Source organism: Phyllostomus hastatus, unplaced genomic scaffold (genome assembly GCF_019186645.2).
Source record: "Phyllostomus hastatus isolate PE091 unplaced genomic scaffold, TTU_PhHast_1.1 phas_scaffold_345, whole genome shotgun sequence".
Classification (NCBI taxonomy): domain Eukaryota; kingdom Metazoa; phylum Chordata; class Mammalia; order Chiroptera; family Phyllostomidae; genus Phyllostomus; species Phyllostomus hastatus.
The window spans coordinates 960,409-981,758 of NW_025334024.1; the positions used below are offsets into that span (position 1 = coordinate 960,409).

General features: G+C 51.1%; 2 protein-coding genes across 2 annotated transcripts; one reads left to right on the forward strand and one right to left on the reverse strand.

The window, feature by feature from the left end:
• Positions 1 to 750: 750 nt before the first annotated feature.
• APRT (adenine phosphoribosyltransferase) lies at positions 751 to 3,274 on the forward strand. Its single transcript, XM_045819242.1, has 5 exons — positions 751 to 883; positions 1,048 to 1,154; positions 2,242 to 2,375; positions 2,625 to 2,703; positions 2,896 to 3,274. Exons 1-5 carry the CDS (start codon positions 804 to 806, stop codon positions 3,036 to 3,038), a joined length of 543 nt encoding a protein of 180 aa, XP_045675198.1. The 5' UTR covers positions 751 to 803; the 3' UTR covers positions 3,039 to 3,274.
• A 117-nt stretch (positions 3,275 to 3,391) lies between these two features.
• Positions 3,392 to 8,558, reverse strand: CDT1 (chromatin licensing and DNA replication factor 1). Its single transcript, XM_045819241.1, has 10 exons — positions 8,239 to 8,558; positions 7,600 to 7,722; positions 7,373 to 7,527; positions 6,592 to 6,789; positions 6,360 to 6,505; positions 6,107 to 6,207; positions 5,469 to 5,657; positions 5,050 to 5,190; positions 4,775 to 4,976; positions 3,392 to 4,329 (listed from the first exon to the last, which is right to left on the reverse strand). The coding sequence occupies exons 1-10, from the start codon at positions 8,482 to 8,484 to the stop codon at positions 4,166 to 4,168; spliced, it is 1,665 nt and encodes a 554-aa protein (XP_045675197.1). The 5' UTR covers positions 8,485 to 8,558; the 3' UTR covers positions 3,392 to 4,165.
• Positions 8,559 to 21,350: the final 12,792 nt, after the last annotated feature.

A 21,350-nucleotide genomic window follows, 5' to 3' on the forward strand; every position in this document is an offset into this window, starting at 1 on the left:
CAGGCCAGAAAGAAATGCAAGAAATATTCAAAATGATGAAAAGCAAGGACCTACAGCCAAGATTACAATACTCAGCAAAGCTATCATTTAGAACGGAAGAACAGATAAAGAGCTTCCCAGACAAGCAAAAGCTAAAGCAGTTCATCACCACCAAACCAGTATTACATGAAATATTCAAAAGTCTTTTTTTTAAGGAGAGGGGGGAAAAGAATAACAAATGTGAATAAAATGGCAATAAATACATATCTATCAACAATTGAACCTAAAAGTTAAAATAAATGAACAAGCAGAACACATACTCATACAGAGAACATTTTGACCATTGTCAAATGGGAGGGTGTTGGGGGAACAAGTGAAGGAATTTAGAAGTACAAATAGGCAGTTACAGAATAGTCATGGGCATGTAAAGTACAGCATAGGGAATCCAGTCAATAATATTCTAATAACTATGCATGATGTCAGATGGGTATGAGATTTGTTGGGATGTTATATAATGTCTAATCACAGGGGTGTACACCTGAAACTAGTATAATATTGTATGTCAACTATAACTGAAAAATAAAAAGTGATTTTAAAGTTTAAAGAAAGAGCTAGAAAAATACGTAAACACAGGTCTTAAAACCTAAAACCAAAGGCATGTAAGATTCCCTAAAATACGGAACTTCCTACTGGAGCCAGCGAGCCCCGCCCCTGGTGTCCAGACCAGACCAACCTTCCCTCCAAACAGGCGCCAGTTCCTCTCGCGCTTATCCGCCCCTGCGCAGGCGCAGCCGTCCCGCCCGAGGACACGTGCGGAAGCAGCAATGGCGGACCCTCAGCTGCAGCTGGTGGCACGGCGCATCCGCAGCTTCCCCGACTTCCCCATCCCGGGCGTGCTGTTTAGGTGCATGCAGGCAGGCGCGGGTGGGCCCCCTGAGACCAGGCAACCTGAGGGCTCTGCTGGGCGTTGGGCGGGCTGTCCGGGTGCCGTGGGATCCTCCCCAGGGTACCGCCGCCTGCACGCGGGGACCCATTCCCAAAGTTACCAGGCCTGTGTTTGCGCACCAGGGACATCAGTCCCCTCCTGAAGGACCCGGACTCCTTCCGCGCTTCCATCAGCCTCCTGACCAAACACCTGAAGAAGACCCACGGAGGCAAGATCGACTACATTGTAGGCAAGTGGAGGGTCCGGGGCGGGGCTCCTGTCCTTTTGGGATCATGAAGTGAAGGGGTTACTGGGTTTGGGCCAAGCCCCAGTAGGCGGGTTGTGTGGGGTTCCTTTCTCCTAAGCCAGGCAGAGAGGAAGGGGCGGCTCCACCTCTGCTCGGGGGAGGTCTTTGGTGGGGCTTCCTCAGGGGACCCGCCTGCAGGGTGCTTAGGTACTAACTCTGGCGTGGGCTATAAGGATAGGCCCCCACTACTTCGCAGCCTTATGAGGTGTAGCTGGCCCCTCCAGCTCCCTGGGGAATGGCCTCTGCTGGGTGGGTGCTGCCTCGCGGGCTGTGGGGCTGGAGGACAGCCCTCCCGACGCCCACCCAGTTCCTGGTCTCCAGCTCCAGGGAATATCTCTAGGGAGTGTCTAAACCAAAATACACTGGGCTGGCTGGGCATGCTCTCTTGTTCCCCTTCTACAAGCACATATTGAGTACCCACCCTGTGCCAGGCCCTGGACCCAGTGTGGGGCCTCCAGAAGGGAGCAGAGGAGATCAGGGAGGACTCCGGGGTCTTGTCTCCCTGTGGGAGCCCCACTGCTGACCCTCCCATGGAACCCGCCTGCCTTGAGGTCACAGCACTGCTGTTCCCTCTTCACTTGTGTGTGCCCCCCAGAGGATTCTCTCAGAAGTCCTCTCTCACCCCACGTCTCAGCACACTGTGAGAGATGGCTTGTCACTGCCTCTCCTGGAGAAGCTTCTGGGGCAGACACTGCTGTTAAAGACAAGAGTACTGTGCTGAACGTGTTTCGTAGTTACTACCAGCCCCATTAGAGATACAGCTGAGCTTTGGAAAAGAGGTCAGGTGACTTCCCCAGGGTCACTTGGTTATTTACTCAACAATGTAGGATGGACTTAGTCCCACTCTCCAGCACCCAGCAGTCCATGCATTTTAGGTCAGCTTTCTCTAACTGGATGGATGTCACTGGCCTTTTAGCTGGCACCAACAAGGTCAGGCACCCTAAGTCACTGGGGTGACTTCTTGTCATTACCCAGCCCTGACCAGTGGGAACCCTCAGCTGCCTCCCAATACCTTGGCTCTCTCCAACAGGCCTGGACTCCCGGGGCTTTCTGTTCGGCCCCTCCCTGGCCCAGGAACTTGGCTTGGGCTGCGTGCTCATCCGAAAGCGAGGAAAGCTGCCTGGCCCCACAGTGTCCGCCTCCTACACACTGGAATATGGGAAGGTGAGAGGGCAGGGGCTGCTGCTATGGACCTTCCATTCCAAAAGGGAAAAGTGTAGAATCAAGGAGAGCTGCCACAGTTGGAGTGGACAGTGGAGCTCAAACAGGCTGATGCACTGGGCCAGGTTCACACAGCCAAGCCACATGTGTTACAATTGGGACCCAGGTGGCAGCACCCCCCCACCGTCCTGGGCTCCGCACACCAAGGCCATTCTCAGATGTGTCGACTACACACCTGCTTCCCACTCACAGGCTGACCTGGAAATCCAGAAAGACGCCCTGGAACCAGGGCAGAAGGTGGTAGTCGTGGATGATCTGCTGGCCACTGGCGGTAAGGGTCTCCCCAAGTTTGTGGGGGTGGAGGTGGCTTGCTGTGTGTGAGAATTGGACTAGGTCCTTGACACTAGTTCATCTGCCTGCCAGGAGGGAAGCCTGTTGCAATGCCAGCTCCTTCCTCCCCCAACCCCCTGGGTGGCCTAGGCCACGTGGGGGACCTCACTCTGCTCCTCTCCCGCCCTACCAGGAACCATGTGTGCAGCCTGTGAGCTGCTGGGCCAGCTGCAGGCTGAGGTGTTGGAGTGCGTGAGCTTGGTGGAGCTGACATCACTGAAGGGCAGGGAGAAGCTAGGGGCTGTGCCCTTTTTCTCCCTCCTGCAGTATGAGTGACTCAATACCCCTGCTCACACCAACTAGGAAAAGAAGAGATCCGGCCTCCACTGCCTGCCAGCAGGCACTCACAGCCCACCTGGACTTCATCTAGCACCCAGGAACCTTCCTGTGGGTTCTGGAAGTGCAAAGGCCTGGAGCCCATAGCCCAGGGCAAAGCCAAGCCCAGGGCAAAGCCAAGCCCAGGCCGCTCAGCTTCATTTATGGTGAAATAAGAACATGTATGACCAACTTTACTAGAGTGGTATTCTTCAGTGCCCAGGATGGGATCTGGGCCTCAGGACGGGGAGGTGTGGGAGGGGTGCGAGGGGTGCAGGGACCCTGTGACTGGCCTGAGTATGCATGTGCATGCTTTCAGAGCATTTATAGCAATTTATGGTTCTCGTCTCTGGTAGGGGAGCAGGCTGATGCAGGAAGCAGGTGCTGCTCAAATTGGCTTGGTTGCCCATTGCTGCATCAGAAGATGCAAATTTGGAGGCTTAAAACTTTAGAAGTCCCTTGTATAAAATGGCATATTATTTATGCCTTGGCCAGTATGGCTTGGTTGGAGTGTCCCATAACCAAAAGGTGGGTTTGATCCCCAGTCCAGGCATGTACTGGAGGCAACTAATCAATGCCTGTCTCTCACATTGATACTTCTCTCCTTCTCTCGAGCAATGAAAAAATGTCCTTAAGCAAGGATTAAAAAAAAATAGCACTGTATTTACATATAACCTCTGCACTAAACAGTTGTTATACTCTACGAGGGAATAGACTCATCCATATATGTTCAGTACAGTCTCAGGATCCCTCCATGGGTTTGGGGGAGGGGGTTATTCTGCCAACCACACTGCCCAAACCCACTCTGGTAGGCACTGAAGCCACCCTACACCTGCATTCCATGCAGCGAAAGACAAAGCCTAGTGAAACCAGTTTAATGACAGCATACTATGTGAGGTGGGCACACCACCCACACTGGCCAGAGAATTTCCCCAGGCCCTGCAGCCAGAGCCCAGCTAAACCTCTGACACTCATGGGGACTCGGGAATGGGGGAGCAAAGTGCATTACATTCTTCAAGAATAAAACAGGCATCCAGGGCCTGGCCAGAGCTTGAGCTCACATGTGTGTTAGTGCACAGCCATCAGGCTCACAGCACCTCCTCGGCACGGGTAAGGCGAGCCAGCCGTTCAGTGACACCTGCCAGGTCAGCAGCCTTATCCAGCTTGACATATGTGTCCATGCGGATGCGGTGCAGGCTAAGCCAGTCTGGCAGCAGTTCAGATAGGAGCTGCACATGTTTCTCCATCTCCCCTGCAGAGAGAGGAGGCCTGTGAGCACATCTATAAGAGGGTACACACAGGTGCTGCTCCCAGCATCCACCCCCACCCCCAGTACTCCCCCCAGAAGGACTAGGGTTAGGGCAGTGACTGTACAACTTTCCCAAGGAGGTGGCTCTCCCAACTGAGCCTGTCACATGTCCCAGCCCTCCAAGATGCTTAAGCAGAGGTATCCTGAAGCTCTGGGACCAGAAGCCTCAAGGGGAGGGTAGTCTCCTGGGACCTCAAGGGCAAAGGCCAGGTTTGCAAGGTAGAGGCTGCCTCAAGTGGCTACAAGGTTAAAGTGACCAGGTGGAGACTCAGGAGATGACCTCAAGGGTGCTGTGCCCAGTCAATGCACACAAATGTGTGTAGAGAATAGTTCCCACCCTCAACTGGGACTAAGGGACACAAGGATTGGCTCCTGCTCCTGCACGCACCTGGGCTCATGGCCACGTGATAGCTGCTCACCATCCTGGCACAGGCAACCTCCATGGTGAGTGCTGGCTTGCGCTCGGACACAAAGATGCTACGCAGCACCCGGGCGAGCTCAGGCAGCCGCTCAAGCCGCTGCAACCTCTGTTCCTGCTCTGGACGCCGTGTCATCTGTGCCAGCTGCTTCTGCATCTCCTTGGCCCTGATCTGCATTGGGCATGGGGAGTGGTCAGTGGACAGCTGGCCCCACTGCCCCCATCCCTGGACCCCAGACACTCACCCGCTCCAACAGGTCCTGGGACACCCCCTTCAGGGGAGCGGGTGGAGTGGGCGGTGGGGTGGCTGGCAGTGCTGGGCTGAAGGACAGAGGGCTGCTGGGCTCAGCTCTGCGCAGGGCCAAGTCACTCAGGGCCTTCTCCATCTGAAGCAGGTCAGAGAGGAGAGCTCAGGAGAGGCCTCTCCTGGCCCAGCCACAGAGGAGGCCCCTCACACTCCATTTGTGTGGACCCCCTGCCCACGAGGCCCTCTTACGTCCAGCCCAAGTTTACCCCAGAATACCAAGAGACGTGTGCTGGGCACCCCAGGGTAAAACCTGCCAGTGGGCAGCACTCTGAACACAGGGAGGGCACATCCTACTACCACTGAGGCCCATGTGGGGGGTCAGGCTACCCCACCCTGAGGGAGAGGGTCCAGCCCCACCCTGGGTGACATCAGGCTGCGGGCTCGGGCCAGCACGTCCTGAGCGGTGGCCAGCTTCTCAGTGGTGGGTGGCTGGGGCAGCTCAGCAGGCTCGATGTCAGGCACTTCATCCACATTGAAGCGGGGGTGCCAGCGTGTCAGCTGGTCCTCGGGTACCACCATGGGGGGGCTCAGGGAGGCCAGGAATACCTGTCCAAGTAAGGGGGGCACAAGATGACCCTTGGCTCATCTGGCTGGGGTGTAGCAGGGCTGTCCTGGTTCCCATTCCCAGCTGGGCACCCTCAGGCACGAGTAGAGGACCCACCAGCACCCACTGAAGTTACCACAAAACTTCTAAGCCTTGAAAGAGCATCTCTGAGCTCCCTGCTCCTGTGTTCAGGACAGCCTGCCTCAGCTGGGAGCCAGGGCCAGGGTCCCCATTCAGCCCACACCCACCCCATCCATGAGACGACAGCCCAGTGGTGGAGAGGAGAGCTCGAGAACACTGCGTCTCAGGCAGGCCCATCTGCTGCTGGGTAACATGGGGCTCTGACAACAGGACAGAACAAGCACTGGCGGAGGGACAGAGCACAAGGCTCAGCACAGAGATAACTCGTACAGCTACGGCTGAGCTAGTCACCTCGGGGCTGCCGGCTCACCCTGTGGTGCTCACGGACGCGCTCCACCAGATTCTGGCTGAAGACCTGTCGTCGCTGCAGAAGGTGTGAGGCTGTGAGCTGGGTGGCTGTGTTGCCATCCTCTGCAGGAAGAATCCAAGCCTGAGCCCCTGGGCCAGGCCCACCTAGTCGCCAAGCCCCACAACCATGGGTCTCAGACCAGGGGCCCTGTGCCCAACACCTCATGCCCATGCTCAAAACTGCAGGGTCACAGGTGCGCCCATAGCACACTCACCCTGATCTAACAGTGGCTCGATGGTGAGCTGGTAATCAGACCTCTTGACATCATCCTTGAATGTGGGAACATTGCGCTCCTGGCGGAAGCGGTAGGAAGCAGGATACACGGTTTTGATCTGGCCCACATTGCGCTCCTCAAAGCGCCTGTGGGATGAGGGGGCCACAAGTCAGAGAGCTGGTCCACCTCCACTGCATGACACGACCCTTACCCTCCCAGGGACCCCACTCACTTGCGCATCATATCCTGGACGCCCTTCTTGACCTTGGCAAAGGTCACAGTCTCCAAGCGGTTGAAGAGCATGCCCACAATGGTGTCCATACTGCAAAACATCTCAGCCAACACCTGGTACTTATAGGGCAGCACAAGGCCAGGAGGCCCTGGCTGGGCCAGGGCATGGAAGCGCTGATAGGCAGGTGCCTTTTCTTCACTGCCAGGGAGGAAGCCAGGCATTGAGAGAAGCATCAGACCCACACCCCCTCCAGGACCCAAGGGCTGGCAAAGCAGCTGGGGATACCCCAGAGCTGGGGCTTACAAAACTGCCCCCACGACACACTGCATACCACATTATAAATTCCTTGTATGCCCAGCTCCCCATGACAAGCACTATCAGGGATGGAATCAGAAAAGGGTGGCTTCCAACCCAGCTCTGCCATGTCCTGCCCCATCACCTAGGGAGGTCCCTGGCCACCCCTAGCCATGGTTTCCTTATCTCTAAGAGACACATGATGACCACAGGAACTGGGGAAAACAGACATAAGGACAGACCTCAATAACAGCTGGCAGTCAACATCATTCGAAATTCACAAGGGCCCGCTGAGGCAGGAATTGGACCCCTCTTACAGATGAAAGAGGTAGGGAGCTAGTGACTGGCACCCCTGGGGTCTGAGTGCCCTATGGACTGTGCTGGCTCTTTTACATAGCAGCCCCAGCCCTGTCCACCCCTTCCCCTACCAGGCCTCCCACCAGCCTACCCTTTCCTGGGGTGCCTGACCACCCAAATTAAAACTCACCTTGGCCTGGATGAGTGCCCATTGGCCTCCAGCGCGCTGGGTTCCCCAGCATCATTCCTCTGGGCACTTGCCTTCAGCTCCTGGACCCGTGCGCCCAGCTCCCGGGCCCGTTTCAGGCACGACTTGAATTCTGAGAAGGTGATTTTTGAGGGGACCTAAAGACACAGGGTGCTGTCAGCCAGCCAGTCACCCATGCCCACCCCCAGCCCTTTGTCCAGCCTCCCCACCTTGTCCTCCTGGGGTGCCAGTCTGGGCAGTTGACCTGCTGAGAGGGCAACCTTCTTTGTCTTCTTGCTCAGAGAGGAGTGCTCCGGGGAGCTAGGGGCCTCTGCAGAGCCAGGGCCAGGGACCTGGGGGAAAGGACCCCATAGGTGAATAAATGATAAGACTCTGTGGGGTGCTGGCTCTACACAAAGAGAATTTTCTGCTGCCCTCAGTCTGGCCTCTTAGAAGCATCTCCATTAAGGGAAGGACCTGGCCCACCCACCTGTTTGTTCTTTTCATGAGAGTTACAGGGCTTGACCCCCAAGCTAGCCCTGCAGATGGGCCTGGTATTTACCAGCCCGCTCAGCTCTGGCCCTCCCCAGCATCCGTCAGATCCGCCAGCTCAAAACTGCTCCCCTATCACTCAAGTCCTCTCCAAGGCGAATCCTTAGGGTGGCCCCAGTACGCCGGCCTGGCGGCTCGGACTTAGGTCCTGCAATGACTCCCAGTCTGTTCTCTCGCCCAGACCAATGCCCAGTCCTCTCACTCGGTGCCTCGGTGTACACCCCTGGTCCGCGTCCTCCCTCCAGGATGTGTCTCTGCAGAAGCCCTCCGCGGCCTGCCACCCTCCCCGCACCGCCCCGGTCTCTTTGCACCCTCACCACATCCGCGGTCAACTTCAGCTTCCTGCGTGCGGGCGGCGCGGGTTCGTCGCGCGTGGGCTCATTGCACGCGGGATCGTCGGGCAGGCGGGCGCGCTTGCGCCTGCCGCCCGAGTTGGGAACGCGGACGTGGGGCGCGGGCTTGGCGGAGCTCGGGGTGCCCCAAGTCGGCTTGGTACGCGACAACGCGGCTCGGGGTCCCGGGCGGCGGTGCGCAAAGAAGTCAGTGAGGCGGCGCTGAGCCATGACGAGGATGAGACCCGGGCCGGGAGCGGGAACAGGGCAGGGGAAGCCAGACAGCGGGAACGAAGAAGCAGGAGACCGGCAGGGAACGGAAGTGAAGCCGCGCTTTGCTCCGATTCTCCCGCCACTCGTGGCCCCGCCCCCTACGCGGGCGGAACCATGAGCGTGGGGGTGGATGGGAAATGGACGCGTCCAGGCCCCGGCGCTAGAGCGCTCTCTGGATTTGCGGACGGTGCGCACGGATCTCAGTGCTGCTCTTTCTGTGGGTTCGCTGATCTTCCGCTTTTCAGGCTCTCCATGGAGTCTGCGTGGGATGGCGCGATTGGGCTTGGTTACCAAGCCAGTGCAGTATGGGAATATGATACAGTGTGTTTCACAGGAAAATGCTACGCTATTTGCAGCTTAAGTTTAAATATATTGCAATAAAACTAACTGCGCTGTGCAGGGGCGCCGGGCTAGGTGTCCGGGCGTCACCCGGCTGTACACGTGACCTAGCTGTGCACGTGACGAGAGCGGGGCGCGAGTCCACTTCTTGGCGCTTCCTTAGCACAACCAGGGCTCTGTGCGCGGGTACTATAGACAAGGAAAGTCGGGTCCAGATCGTGGGCGACTTCTCCAAGGTCCCCCCAGCTGGAGAGTGATCTTGGCGGGGGGGCGGGGGAAACAATCCGAAAGAAAAATGTTCTGGAATTAGAAACATAAAAAAACAGAATTATATACTGTTTTATTCTTTTTATTTTTTTTAGAATTGTATACTTTCTAAAGAGTGAACTCTATGATGTGAATTATAGCTCGTTTGTTTTTATTTTAAAGAGTTGCTGTGAAGTTAGCTGAGTTTAAAAGAAGTGTTCTTAAAACCCAAAGCTTAGTTTGAAAGACTTGAGAGCCTGATGGCAGATAAGCAAATCCCAATGCCTCTGTGATTCCAATCACAGAAAAATGCCGTTCCTCCGGTCCTGAAGTGGGCCTACAGATCTGAGAGAAAAAGAAATCACAGGTGTTGTCTTTGGAAAGGGTAAGGGCTGAGAAAGGGGCTTTACTTTCTCAAGTTTTCTGTAAAAAGCATGAATTGGGCCTATTAAAAAAAGAAGTTTAACAGAAATACCAGGTGATGCCATTGGTGCTTGCAAAACGACAAGAATGAAAGTCAGAGGTTGATAAAACAGGTGGGTGAAGCATCACATTTCCTATTTGTACAAAGGGTGCCAGCGATTAGCACCTTGGTTTGTAAACAGCCAGTGGCAAAGTATTAGCAGAACAGAAAGCAGTGTGGAAGGTTGTGGCCAGCATGTTTAAGGCCATGTCTTTGTTAAACTTGTTTTGCTATGTGTGCTGTGGGCCATCACTTAAAATTTATTTCTTAAAACAGCAGTAGGGGGGTAGAGGCAGGAACTGACTTGAGCCGAAGTGGAGCACTCCCAGTGAAGCCTACTGTTCAGCAAAGAGGGAAAGCTTGCATGATTCTGGAACTGTAACGGGAATGTAATCTCTTGAATCACAGCTGCTCATCAGGAGAAAGGGAGTTATCTACTCGCCCAGTACATGGTGGCTCCCCACTCTCTGTCTCACATTTAGAAAATAAAGAAGCACCTGCTATTGGAAAGGTACAGGCAGCTGGATCTCACTGCAAGAGGTATGTCAATTCCGGCTGCTGGCACTTTGGCCCTGCACCTGCCCTCTGTAGATAAGCTGATGGTCAGAATGTGACCAGTAGGCCTCCTCAGGGCTTCCAAAATGCTGAGCAGTCTCCACCAACATTTCATTTGTCTTGCCACCTGCCCACCCACAGAGTGGTGGAACCACAGAGTTCTTTCCTGGGCTCATGCCATCCCAGTGCTGTGCAAAGCGGTTGGAGGCAGGTCCCAGGGTTGTAAGAAATGCAGGAGACCCCCTGAAGAGGTGACTCCCTTCCCGCCTGACCACCATACAGCTGTGTGACGGGCATGCACAGCCAGGCACATCCACCTTAAGGGGACCCCTGGGAAGGAAAGAGTCAGGCACAACATTGCAGTCATTTTGGCCAGCCCCAGGGCTAGAGCCTGGAGGCAGGAGTGGGCCCTAGCAGCCCCAAATGGCTCTGAGGATGAGCTAAATCCTGGATGGACCATCCAAGGGGTCTTGTAGATCTAGAACATGAATGTAAAATGAGTCTGTCTCATGTGGGACGAGGGGCCAGAAATGTTAGCACTCTGGGGACCTAACAGTGTGGTCTTCATTGACCCCTCGCCATCAGCCAGCAGGAAGGGGGCATGCCACACATCAGGGTCCTCGGTCACCTCTCCAGTGCTATGGCCAGGAACCGTGCCCAGACATGGGGTCTGGCTGGGCCACTGTTATCCCTAGGGAGTAAGCCTTTTGGGGACAGCACCTTCTCAAAACTTTCCTACCCACCAACAATGGAATGCAAAGTGTATGACAACCCCCCTATCTCCCGAGGAGAGGTGCAAAGCCAGCCAGTCAGATCCTTCCCTGGGACCTGAGATTCTGGAGCTAGAATCACCTCTCTGTCTTTTTTGATTTCAAGAAGTGAGATGGAGTAGGGTGACAACGTCTACCATGTGTGTCTCCAAACACAGAAGAGTATGGTTTTATTCCATAGTGCCAACATGCAGTAGAAAAACCAGTGAATGAAGAATAAGTGCTGTGCCTTGCTTTAACTCATTTCTGGCACATAGCAGGCACCCAAATATATGGTGAATATGTGGCCCCAGAGAAGGTGCACTGGTTCTCTACTGCTGCATAACAAATCTTCCCAAACTTAGCAGCTTAAAATAATCATGTTATGTTGCACAGCTTCTGTGGATCAGAAATTTCAGGGTAGCTTGGCTAGATGGTTCTGACTCAGGGTCTCATGTTGCTGCAGTCAGATGGCAGCTGGGCCTGGAGACACCTGGAATGCTCCCTTGCAAGTGTGGCATGTGGGAAGAGTTTGGCACCTGGGGCTGGAAGAGTGGGGACTGTGTGGGCCTCTTCTCTCTCCCCACCTTCGTCCCCGCCCCCATGGGTCTCTCCCTGGTGTTCAGCATGGCACCCTCAGGGTAACTCTGGGCTCCCCAGGTGGGACAGTGAGACAGCATGCAGGTTGCATTCCCCCCGCGCACACACACACACTTTTATTCAAAGCCAGTCAAATTTAGCACTGGGGGCTTGTATACCAACTTCAATGACACTGACAGTATCAGGTTCTGGTAACCCACTACCATCTGACCGGCCAGGCTGTATACCTTTTTTTTTTTTTTTACTTTTTTTTTAAGATTTTATTTATTTATTTTTAGAGAGGGAAGGGAGGGAGAAAGAGAGAGAGAGAAACATCAATGTGTGGTTGCTGGGGGCCGTGGCCTACAACCCAGGCATGTGCCCTGACTGGGAATTGAACCTGCGATGCTTTGGTTCGCAGCCCACGCTCAATCCACTGAGTTACGCCAGCCAGGCAGGCTATATACCTTTTTATGGCTGATCCCTGGAAGTCCTTCAGTGCCACTTCAGCCCTTCCTGAGATGGAGGGGTTGCACAGGTCCACCCAGGCTCCAGGGGAGGGAATGTAGGCCTCGCCTCTTGATGGAGCAAGGCCCTGTCACATTGCAGGAAGAGCTGTCTGGAGGTGAGGTAGTGAGCTCCAGCAGTGAAGTTCCACCAGGACAGGGGATCCGAGCACTGAATGTTGACTGCCAAAACGCAAATGCTTCCTGTGCACCCTGCATGGTCCTAAGAACTTTACACATACTGTCACGCTTGATTCACAAAAGCCACCTAGGTTATGGATTCTACAAATATGCTCATTTCATGGGTGTGGAAATTGATACTAGAGAGGTCGAGCCACTTGTTTCTGACCACGCAGCCTGCAAATAGCAGAGCTGAGATTCAGGCCTCACCTGGCAGGGCCACCTCTCAGGGCTACCCAGGTGGTCCCCGTCCTGGACTGTAATGGCTTGGGTCTTCCCCCGACCGGCTCCTGAAAAGCTCATCAACTTCATTTCTTTGCCAGCAGGGTCTGTGCTGGGACTGGCATATGGTTGATATTCAGTAGTTGTGGGATGACCTAAACTGTTGACACACAGTTTGGCCTGGAGGACTGTCATGGTCTCTGGTTTGCTTTTCCTGCAGAGTTCCGCATCCCCGTTGTTGGTGCTGCATCAGTAAGCAGCTATACCTTAAAGACCCAGGAAATCTTACGCTTTTCACTCTGTTTCTGCACCCTGGTCTCAGCCCATGTCCTCTCCCACCTGGACATCCACAGTCGCTCTCCACCGTGTCCCTGTGGTCACCTGGCTTGGCTCAATCCTAAATTAGAGAATCTATAGTTTTAGAGTTTACTGAGGTGTCGGTATTCCGACATATGATATACACACAGGAATCGTTCACAGTCTTTATTTGCATGCCCCCAGAAGCAGACCCTGACTCAAGGATTTGGGGGCAAGTCAATTATTTGGGAGATGGTCCCAGAAAGGAGGCACTGGAGAAGCAAGGCAGGGAAGGGCCAATATGCGGTGAGTTCCTGAACAGGTGATCACCTAGGGTGACAGCTGAGGATGCTGGGGCTTCCTTTCTTCAGGATCTCTGGAGGATGCTGTAGAACACTCTCGGCATCATCTCAGCTGGGACTGAGGAAGCTGGGTGTTTGTACACAGACTGTCCTCACTGGGTGGGGGCTGCTCCCAGGGGCCTTAGCCAGCCCTTCATGCCTGCACTTTGCAGGTCCAGACTGCTCCACCTTTATGCAGAGAGACCTGGGAAGCCGTTCTCATGAAGGGAAACTGCTTACAAGTCACCCTCAGGTTACTCCTTGAAGGAACTGGGGTGCACTATCATGAGTGCCTGCTACACTTACAGACGGTGTGAGTAAACACAGAAGCATGTCTGTACAGTTGAGCAGTTCTCAAAGTGCGCCCCTGAGGTCAAAACTGTTTTCATAGCCCTGGCGCCAGTGTGGCTCAGTTGGTTGAGTCTCATCCCACAAAGTGAAAGGTCACCGGTTTGATTCCTGGTCAGGGCACATGCCTGGGTTGCAGGCTTGGTCCCCCGTCAGGGTATGTGTGAGAGGCAACTATCTCACATTAATGTTTCTCTCCCTTTCTCCCTCCCTTCCTCTCTCTCTAAAAAATAAATATTTTTTTTAAAAAACTGCTTTCATAAACTTACTGAAAAGAATGTCCTAATTATCTGGAGAGGTTATTGGAATACTTTCCCCTGTTCCAGCTACTTCCTGTGTGAGGCCAGATTTTCTTCATATTCTTTGACCAGAACAGCTCATCACAGTCATGAGCTGCAATGCAGAGCAGCTGTGAGAATCCAGCTGTCTCCTACGAGGCCACACATTAAGGAGATTGGCAACAAATAATTGAATGCCACTCTTTTCACTAAAAGTTTTGGCTTAGAAAATACAATTTGTATTCAGAAAAAATGTTATGGGTTTATTGTTATTTTTAATGACTTACTATGTAAATGTGTCTTTTTTCAATTTTATTTTAATCATTGTTCAAGTACAGTTTTCTCTCCTTTATTCCCATCCCAGCCCACCCACTCCTTTCTCCCCACCTCCCTCCCATTTCCACCCACCTAGTTTTTGTCCATGTGCCCCTTATATTTGTTCCTGTAAACCCTTCCCCTTTTCCCCTGACATTCCCCTGAAATTCCCTCCCCTCTCCCCTCTGGTCACTATCAACCTGTTCTCTATTTCAGTATCCTTGGCTATACTTGTTTGTTTTGTTGTTTAGGTTCCTGTTAAAGGTGAGATCATATGGTATTTGTCTTTCACTGCCTGGCTTATTTTGCTTACCATAATGCCTTCCAGCTCCATCCATGTTGTTGCAAAGGGTAGGAGCTCCTTCTTTCTTTCTGGTGCATAGAATTCCATTGTGTAAATGTACCATAGTTTTTTGATCCATTCATTTACTGATGGGCGTCTTGGTTGCTTCCAGCATCTAGCTATTGTAAATTGTGCTGCTATGAACATTGGGATGCATAGGTTCTTTTGGATTGGTGTTTCAGTGTTCTTAGGATATAGTCCCAGCAGTGGAATTGCTGGGTCAAAAGGCAGATCCATTTTTAGTTTTCTGAGGAAGTTCCATACTGTTTTCCATAATGGTTGTACCAGTCTGCAATCCCACCAACAGCACACCAGGGTCCCCTTCTCTCCACAATCTCTCCAACATTTGTTTGTTGCTTTGTTTATGATGGGCCATTCTGACTGGTGTGAAGTGGTATCTCATTGTGGTTTTAATTTGCATCTCTCTGATGACTAGCGATATTGAACATCGTTTCATGCGTCTTTGGATCCTCTGGATGTCCTCCTTGGAGAAGTGTCTGTTCAAGCCCTTTGCCCATTTTTTAATTGGGTTGCTTCTCTTCTTAGAGTGGAGTCATGTAAGTTCCTTATATATTTTGGAGATTAAACCCTTGTCTGAGGTATCATTGGCAAATATGTTTTCCCATTCAGTTGGTTCTCCTTTTATTTTAATACTGTTTTCTTTAGCCATGCAGAAGCTTTTTATTTTGGTGAGATCCCATTTGTTTATTCTTTCCTTTATGTCCCTTGCTCTAGGGGACATGTCAGTAAAAATGTTCCTGTGTGAAATATCTGAGATTTTCCTGCCTATGTTCTCCTCTAGGACTTTGGTGTCATGGTTTATATTTAAATCTTTTATCCACCTTGAATTTATTTTTGTGTATGGTGTAAGTTGGTGCTTGAGTTTCATTTTTTTTCGCATGTAGCTGTCCAGTTCTCCCAACACCATTTGTTGAAGAGGCTATTTTTACTCCATTTTATGTTGCTGCGCCTTTTGTTAAATATTAATTGACCATAGAGACTTGGGTTTATTTCTGGGCTCTCTGTTCTGTTCCATTGGTCCATGTACCTGTTTTTATGCCAGTACCAGGCTGTTTTATTACAGTGGCCTTGCAATATAGTTTAGTATCAGGTATTGTGATCCCTCTTATTTTACTCTTCTTTCTCAAAATTGCAGCAGCTATTTGGGGTCATTTATGGTTCCATATAAGTTTCTGAAATGTTGGTTCTATATCTGTGAAATATGCCATTGGTACTTTAATAGGTATTGCACTGAATATGTAAATTGCTTTGGGTAGTATGGACATTTTGATGATGTTAATTCTTCCAAGCCATGAACATGGTACCTGCTTCCATTTGTTTGTGTCTTCCTTAACTTCTTTCTTCAGTGTTATGTAGTTTTTCTGAATACAGGTCTTTTACCTCTTTGGTTAGGTTTATTCCTAGGTATTTTATTTTTCTTTTAGCTATATCAAATGGGACTTTTTTCTTGATTTCTGCTTCTGCTGTTTCATTGTTGGTATACAAAAATGCCCTTGATTTCTGGATATTGACTTTATATCCTGCTGTTTTTCCAAATTCATTTATTAGGTCAAGCAGTTTTTTGGTGGAGTCTATAGGATTTTCTATGTACACTGTCATTTCTGCAAACAGTGACAGTTTTATTTCCTCCTTTCCTATTTGGATGCCTTTTATTTCCTCTTCTTGTCTGACCGCTGTGGCTAAAACTTCCAATACTATATTGAATAGAAGTGGTGAACATGGACATCTTTGTCTTGTTCCTGATTTTAGTGGAAAAGATTTTAGTTTTTGCCCATTGAGTATGATGTTGGCTATAGGTCTCTCATTATGGCCTTTATCAAGTTGAGGAATGTTCCCTCTATTCCCACTGTGCTGAGTGTTTTTATCATAAATGGGTGCTGTATTTTATCAAATGCTTTTTCTGCATCTATTGATATGATCATGTGATTTTTGTCTTTGCTTTTGTTTATGTGATGTATTACATTTACTGATTTGCGAATATTGAACCATCCTTGCATCCCTGGGATGAATGCCACTTGGTCATGGTGTATGATCTTTTTAATGTATTGTTGGATGTGGTTTGCCAATATTTTGTTGAGGATTTTAGCGTCTATATTCATCAGTGATATTGGCCTGAAGTTTTCTTTCTTTGTTGTGTCTTTGTCTGGTTTTGGGATTAGGATGATGCTGGCCTCACAAAAAGAGTTTGGGAGTCTTCCACATTTTGGATTTCTTGGAATTGTCTGTGAAGGGTAAGGGTTAGCTCTTCCTTAAATGCTTTGTAGAATTCCCCTGTGAAACCATCTGGTCCAAGGCTTTTGTGTATCCACAGTTTTTTTTTTTTATTACTGCTTCAATTTAATTTGCTGTTTTTGGTCTGCTGCTTCTTCATTGAGTTTTGGAAGATTATATTTTTGTAGAAATGTGTCCATTTCACCTAGGTTTTCAAATTACTTGGCATACAGTTCTTCATAGTAATTTCTTACAATCCTTTGTATTTCTGTGGTATTAGTTATAATCTCTCCTCTTTTATTTCTGATTGTGTTTATTTGGGTCTTCTCTCTTTTTTTCTTGATCAGTCTGCTTAAAGGCTTGTTGATTTTGTTTATCATTTCAAAGAAGCAGCTCCTAGATTCATTGATCCTTAGAATTGTGCTTTTAGTCTCTATGTCATTTAATTCTGCTCTGATCTTGGTTATTTCCTTCCTTCTACTTACTCTGGGCTGTCTTTGTTGTTGTTCCTCAAGTTCTTGTATACGTAGGGTTAGGTTCTTTGTTTGAAATGTTTCTATCTTTTTTAGGTACACCTGTATCACTATGAACTTCCCTCTCAGGACTGCTTTCTGTGTGTCCCATAAGTTTTGGGTTGTTGTGAGTTCATTTTCATTTGTTTCCAGAAACTTTTTTATTTCTTCCTTAATTTCATTCTTGACCCATTCATTGTTTAATAGCATGCTATTTAATCTCCATGATTTTGAGTGTTTTGGGTTTTTTTCCTTGGGTTTGGTTTCTAGTTTCAGTCCCTTGTGATCCAAGAAAATGCTTGGTATGATTTCAATTTTCTTGAATTTGTTGAGGCTTGTAAATGTTTTTAAGTGTTAGTTTTAATTTCAAATATGAGAAATATTAATAGATATAACCCACATCAACAAAAGCCCTGAGGGGTCCTCAGTAATTTCTAGGAGTGTATGACCCATGGGGAGAAGAGGGTCTGACTCTGACTTGTAATGAAGGGAGGAGTATGGGTCAAGTCTGGGACCTGCAGTCAAATTGCCCAAGTGTGATCTGTGAGACTCTGCAAAGGTGGGCTGCGCCTCTCTGAGCCTCAATCTTCCGATCTGTAACAAGGGGTGATAGTGATACTACTTGGCTCATAAGGAGCTTATGAGAATCAAATGTGGGTAAAGTGCTTAGCACAATGCTGGGACCACAGTCACATCACCATCATTATCACCACCACCACCATCACAGTCATCAGCACCATTGTCATCCCCGTCACCATCATCTCCGTCACCACCATCATCACCATTTCAACCACATTCCCCAAAATGGTTCGAGTTGCAGTAGGTTCTGAGTTTGGACCTCAGCCATGCCTGACCTTCCCTACCATCCCCAGAGGTCACCCCAGCCCAAGTCCTGCCCTGTCAGTTTGCCACCCAGCACACACATGGTGAGCATGGCTGCTCCTCAACTGCTGTGACCTGCTGCCATAACAGCAACCACACACGGGTGTGCAGTACCTTACAGTTTCCAAAGCAATTTCACAAAACAAGAACTGCTGACCTCTTTGGAGGCGTGCTATGTGCAGACCCCATTGCCATAACTGGAACGCCTTATTTGCCTCACCCTCAAAGCGAACGTACACGTGGGTGAAGAAGCCGAGACTCACAGGGAACAGAGCTGGTGCACCAGGGAGCTGGTTCTGAGCCCTGACCTCTGCCTCTCAGTCAGCCACTCTCCCTTTCCCAAGAGACCAGACAGGAGCCAAAGACTAATGGAATGCAGGCTTTCAGGGACCCCTGTGCCCTGCAGAGAGCCTGTCATCTACAGCTACGAGGGAACTTTTTAAGGTCTTGGTTTGTAATTCAAAGTCCACGGCCAAGTCTGGAGGCAGCTTTCACCCTCATTGAGGGTGTTTGGGTCTCAGCCAGGATCGATGTGCATTTGTCTCACTGCCCCACCACGCAACTTTGGAATCCATTACGGAAGGGACAAAGAGAGTGGACAAGCTGCTGCTGCCCATAAACTGAGTGACCCTGGAATTCTTTCCTCCCCAAGCCTCAGTCTTCCCATCTGTACCAGAGGACCTCAACCGAAACTGCTCTCAGCAGGGCTGGCTGCTGGGAAAGTGAGCTAAGCTCCCAGTTCCCAAACGGTAATGACAAACCCCTCACCACATACTGGGTTTCAGAGAGTATCTGGGCGGGAGAGGGCGCTCTGGGCGTTGACCCACATGTGAGCATCTGGAGCAGCACTGTCCAGTAGACATGGAGTGGGAGCTACAAGTGTCACTTGAAAACTTATAGTAGCTATATTTAAAAAAATAAAAAGAATCAGGGGACATAATTTTTTTATACCATTACATTAAAAAGGTTATTTCAACAAGTAATCAATATAAATTTCATTAATGAGTTATTCCACATTCTTTTGCTCACCACCATCACAACCGTTATAATCATGGCTAAGTACCATCACTACCACTAATCATACAAGTGTAGTGTGTACTTTACACTTGCAGCAAATCTCAGTTTGGAGCACGTTCATTAAAATACTTGATCTTTATTTAGATTTCATGAAATTCACAGCTGGAAAAGTAGACTCGCACGTCCAAGTTGTTCTAAATAGACTTAGAAGTTTTCCAATAACTGCATAGGGTATTTAAGATTAATTAAAAATAGGTGCAAGCGCAAGCCCAGTTCCCTGCTCGGATCAACAGGGGCAAACCAGGTCTGCCCACCCGGGTCCACGGGGACTGCAAGTACAACGGACAATCGAGGACCCTTCCACCCGCGGGCGCCCACGACCAGACAGCCAGCCACACGAAAAAGACGGTGCCAGGGTCCTGGAGCCGCAGTAAGGCACCCTTGGCAGCCAGAAAGACTCGGTGACTCCAGCCCCGGGTCTGCACAAGAACGAGAGAGCTGGCTTGAGGCCCGGGCCTGGTGCTGTCAATCAGTCAATCTCGAGGTAGCAAAAGTGGGAGGTATGGGGCGGGGCTTAACTCTCAGGTTACGCGCAGGGTCTAACAGGAGGGGCGTGAGCAGGGAAGGGTACCAGTACTGTCCAGGCAGCGGATCCACTGGATCCGTGCGAGGTGGGGTGGGGCTTAGCGCCTGGAAGGGCGGGTCAGCGAGGGGCGTGGCTGAAGGCGGGGCAAGTCTGAGGGCAGATGATGGCTCTGGAGTGCCGACTCCACAGATACGATCCACAGGTTGGCCCTGCAGGCGCCAGCTGCGGGGGTCACCAGGGCCATTCTGGGTCACTGCAGCCCTAGGATCCTGCCAGATCTGGCTAGACTGCAGGCACCTCCTGTCCTGATACCTATTGCGCTCCAACGCACTTAGTGTGCTGGGGGGTGGCCCCTCCGTGGGAAGGAGCCCTCCACAGTTATAAGAATCCACGGAAGAACACCTGGAACTACAAGAACAACCTAAGAAACACAGCGCAGGCCGAGCCTGAACCTGAGGACCATGTCCCAGAGGAAGGCCAGAACACCCGAGCCTTTGCCAAGCCACTAGGTTCTTAACCCCTCCCATAGAGAAGGTGGGCATCTGCCCTTCCAACGGCAGCCCTCACTGACTGTTGTCGCAGTCAATGGACTGCTCTTGAGGGACCTGTAAGCGCCCCTCATTTAACAACGACTTTGAAGGTCCTGTCACAAGCCACTCCTGTGCAGCATGCGTTAGATATGTCCTGTGTGTGTTAGATATGGCCCGGCAGCAGGAGACCATTGTCCACCCAGCAGTGTTCACTGAGCTCCCACTACATGGCAAAGCCCCAAGTGTCTGCATACAGGAGGGGAAAGGCCAGACCCTGGAGCTTTGGAAGTTGAAGGGACGGCATAACTGTGCAGCCAGAGAGGAACGGTCACCAGATCACAGTGGAACTGGAACTTCCTCATAAGGCTGGTGGGGAGGGAAGGTGAGCAGGCCTCTGGGAGGAATTCTTGGCGTGCTGGTTGCAAAGCACTGTGCTGAGAGGTTTGTGAAACTCCCCATTGCTCCTTGAGGCTGCAGAGCATCCAGGCGCTGGGTGCACTTAGAGCAGGGGTGTCAAACTCATTTTCACCTGAGGCCACGTCAGCCTCGAGGTTGCCTTCAAAGGGCTGAATGTAACTTGAGGACCGTATAAATGTAACTACTCCTTAACTAGGGGCAAGGAGCTGCACGCTGCCGCTGCCGCCAGGTAGAAACAAGGTGCCAGGCCAGATAAAACAAGGTGGAGGGCCGGATTCAACCCTCGGGCCTTGGATTTGCCACCTGTAACTTCTCACTGGAAAGGCCAATTCAGATAGCAATTGATCCTGCATGTGGAGGAGTCTGGGTGGTTTTCTCTCTGTAAGAGGAGCAGGACACTTTCCCAGTAAGCCTCATCTGTGCAGTTGGTTCCCGCGGCCACCATGCTGAAGTTGTAAGGAGGCCACTCAGCTTGCAGGCACTTGTTACTATGTTACTATGTTACTATGTTCTAGTTACTATGACACTAGATTACTTCGAGTGTCCCCATGACTTCCGCAATGAAAGACTAGGTAGGTGCTGAGGCCAGTAAAGACGCAGAGGAACCAGAGAAGGTCTCCTAGTGAGGGAGCAGTCAGTGTGTCTGTGGGGAACACAGCCCTCGAGTCGGGGTGGGACCAGAGGCTCCCAGCTATGGGCTCTGCCCCGTCCTCAGACCAACTACTGCTGGGGCTGCCCTGGAAATCACACATATGTGTTCTTAGTGGAGGACTCTCCTCGCCAGAGAGTGGAGCCCCGGATGAGGCCTGGTATAGGAATTCCCTAGGGCAGTGCCTTGGGGAGCTCAGCAGGGGCTCAGGGAGCAAGGCAGGCGGAGAGAGCCAGTG

Excerpts from the sequence above, each read along its gene's own strand:
- CDT1 (XM_045819241.1), bottom strand. The coding sequence starts at position 8,484 with ATGGCTCAGCGCCGCCTCACTGACTTCTTTGCGCACCGCCGCCCGGGA. Across the intron at positions 5,658-6,106 it reads GCGTCCGTGAGCACCACAGG|GTATTCCTGGCCTCCCTGAG; the intron begins GTGAGCCGGCAG and ends TTACTTGGACAG. Across the intron at positions 4,977-5,049 it reads CCCAGGACCTGTTGGAGCGG|ATCAGGGCCAAGGAGATGCA; the intron begins GTGAGTGTCTGG and ends TGCCCAATGCAG.
- APRT (XM_045819242.1), top strand. The coding sequence starts at position 804 with ATGGCGGACCCTCAGCTGCAGCTGGTGGCACGGCGCATCCGCAGCTTC. Across the intron at positions 884-1,047 it reads ATCCCGGGCGTGCTGTTTAG|GGACATCAGTCCCCTCCTGA; the intron begins GTGCATGCAGGC and ends TTTGCGCACCAG. Across the intron at positions 2,376-2,624 it reads ACACACTGGAATATGGGAAG|GCTGACCTGGAAATCCAGAA; the intron begins GTGAGAGGGCAG and ends TCCCACTCACAG.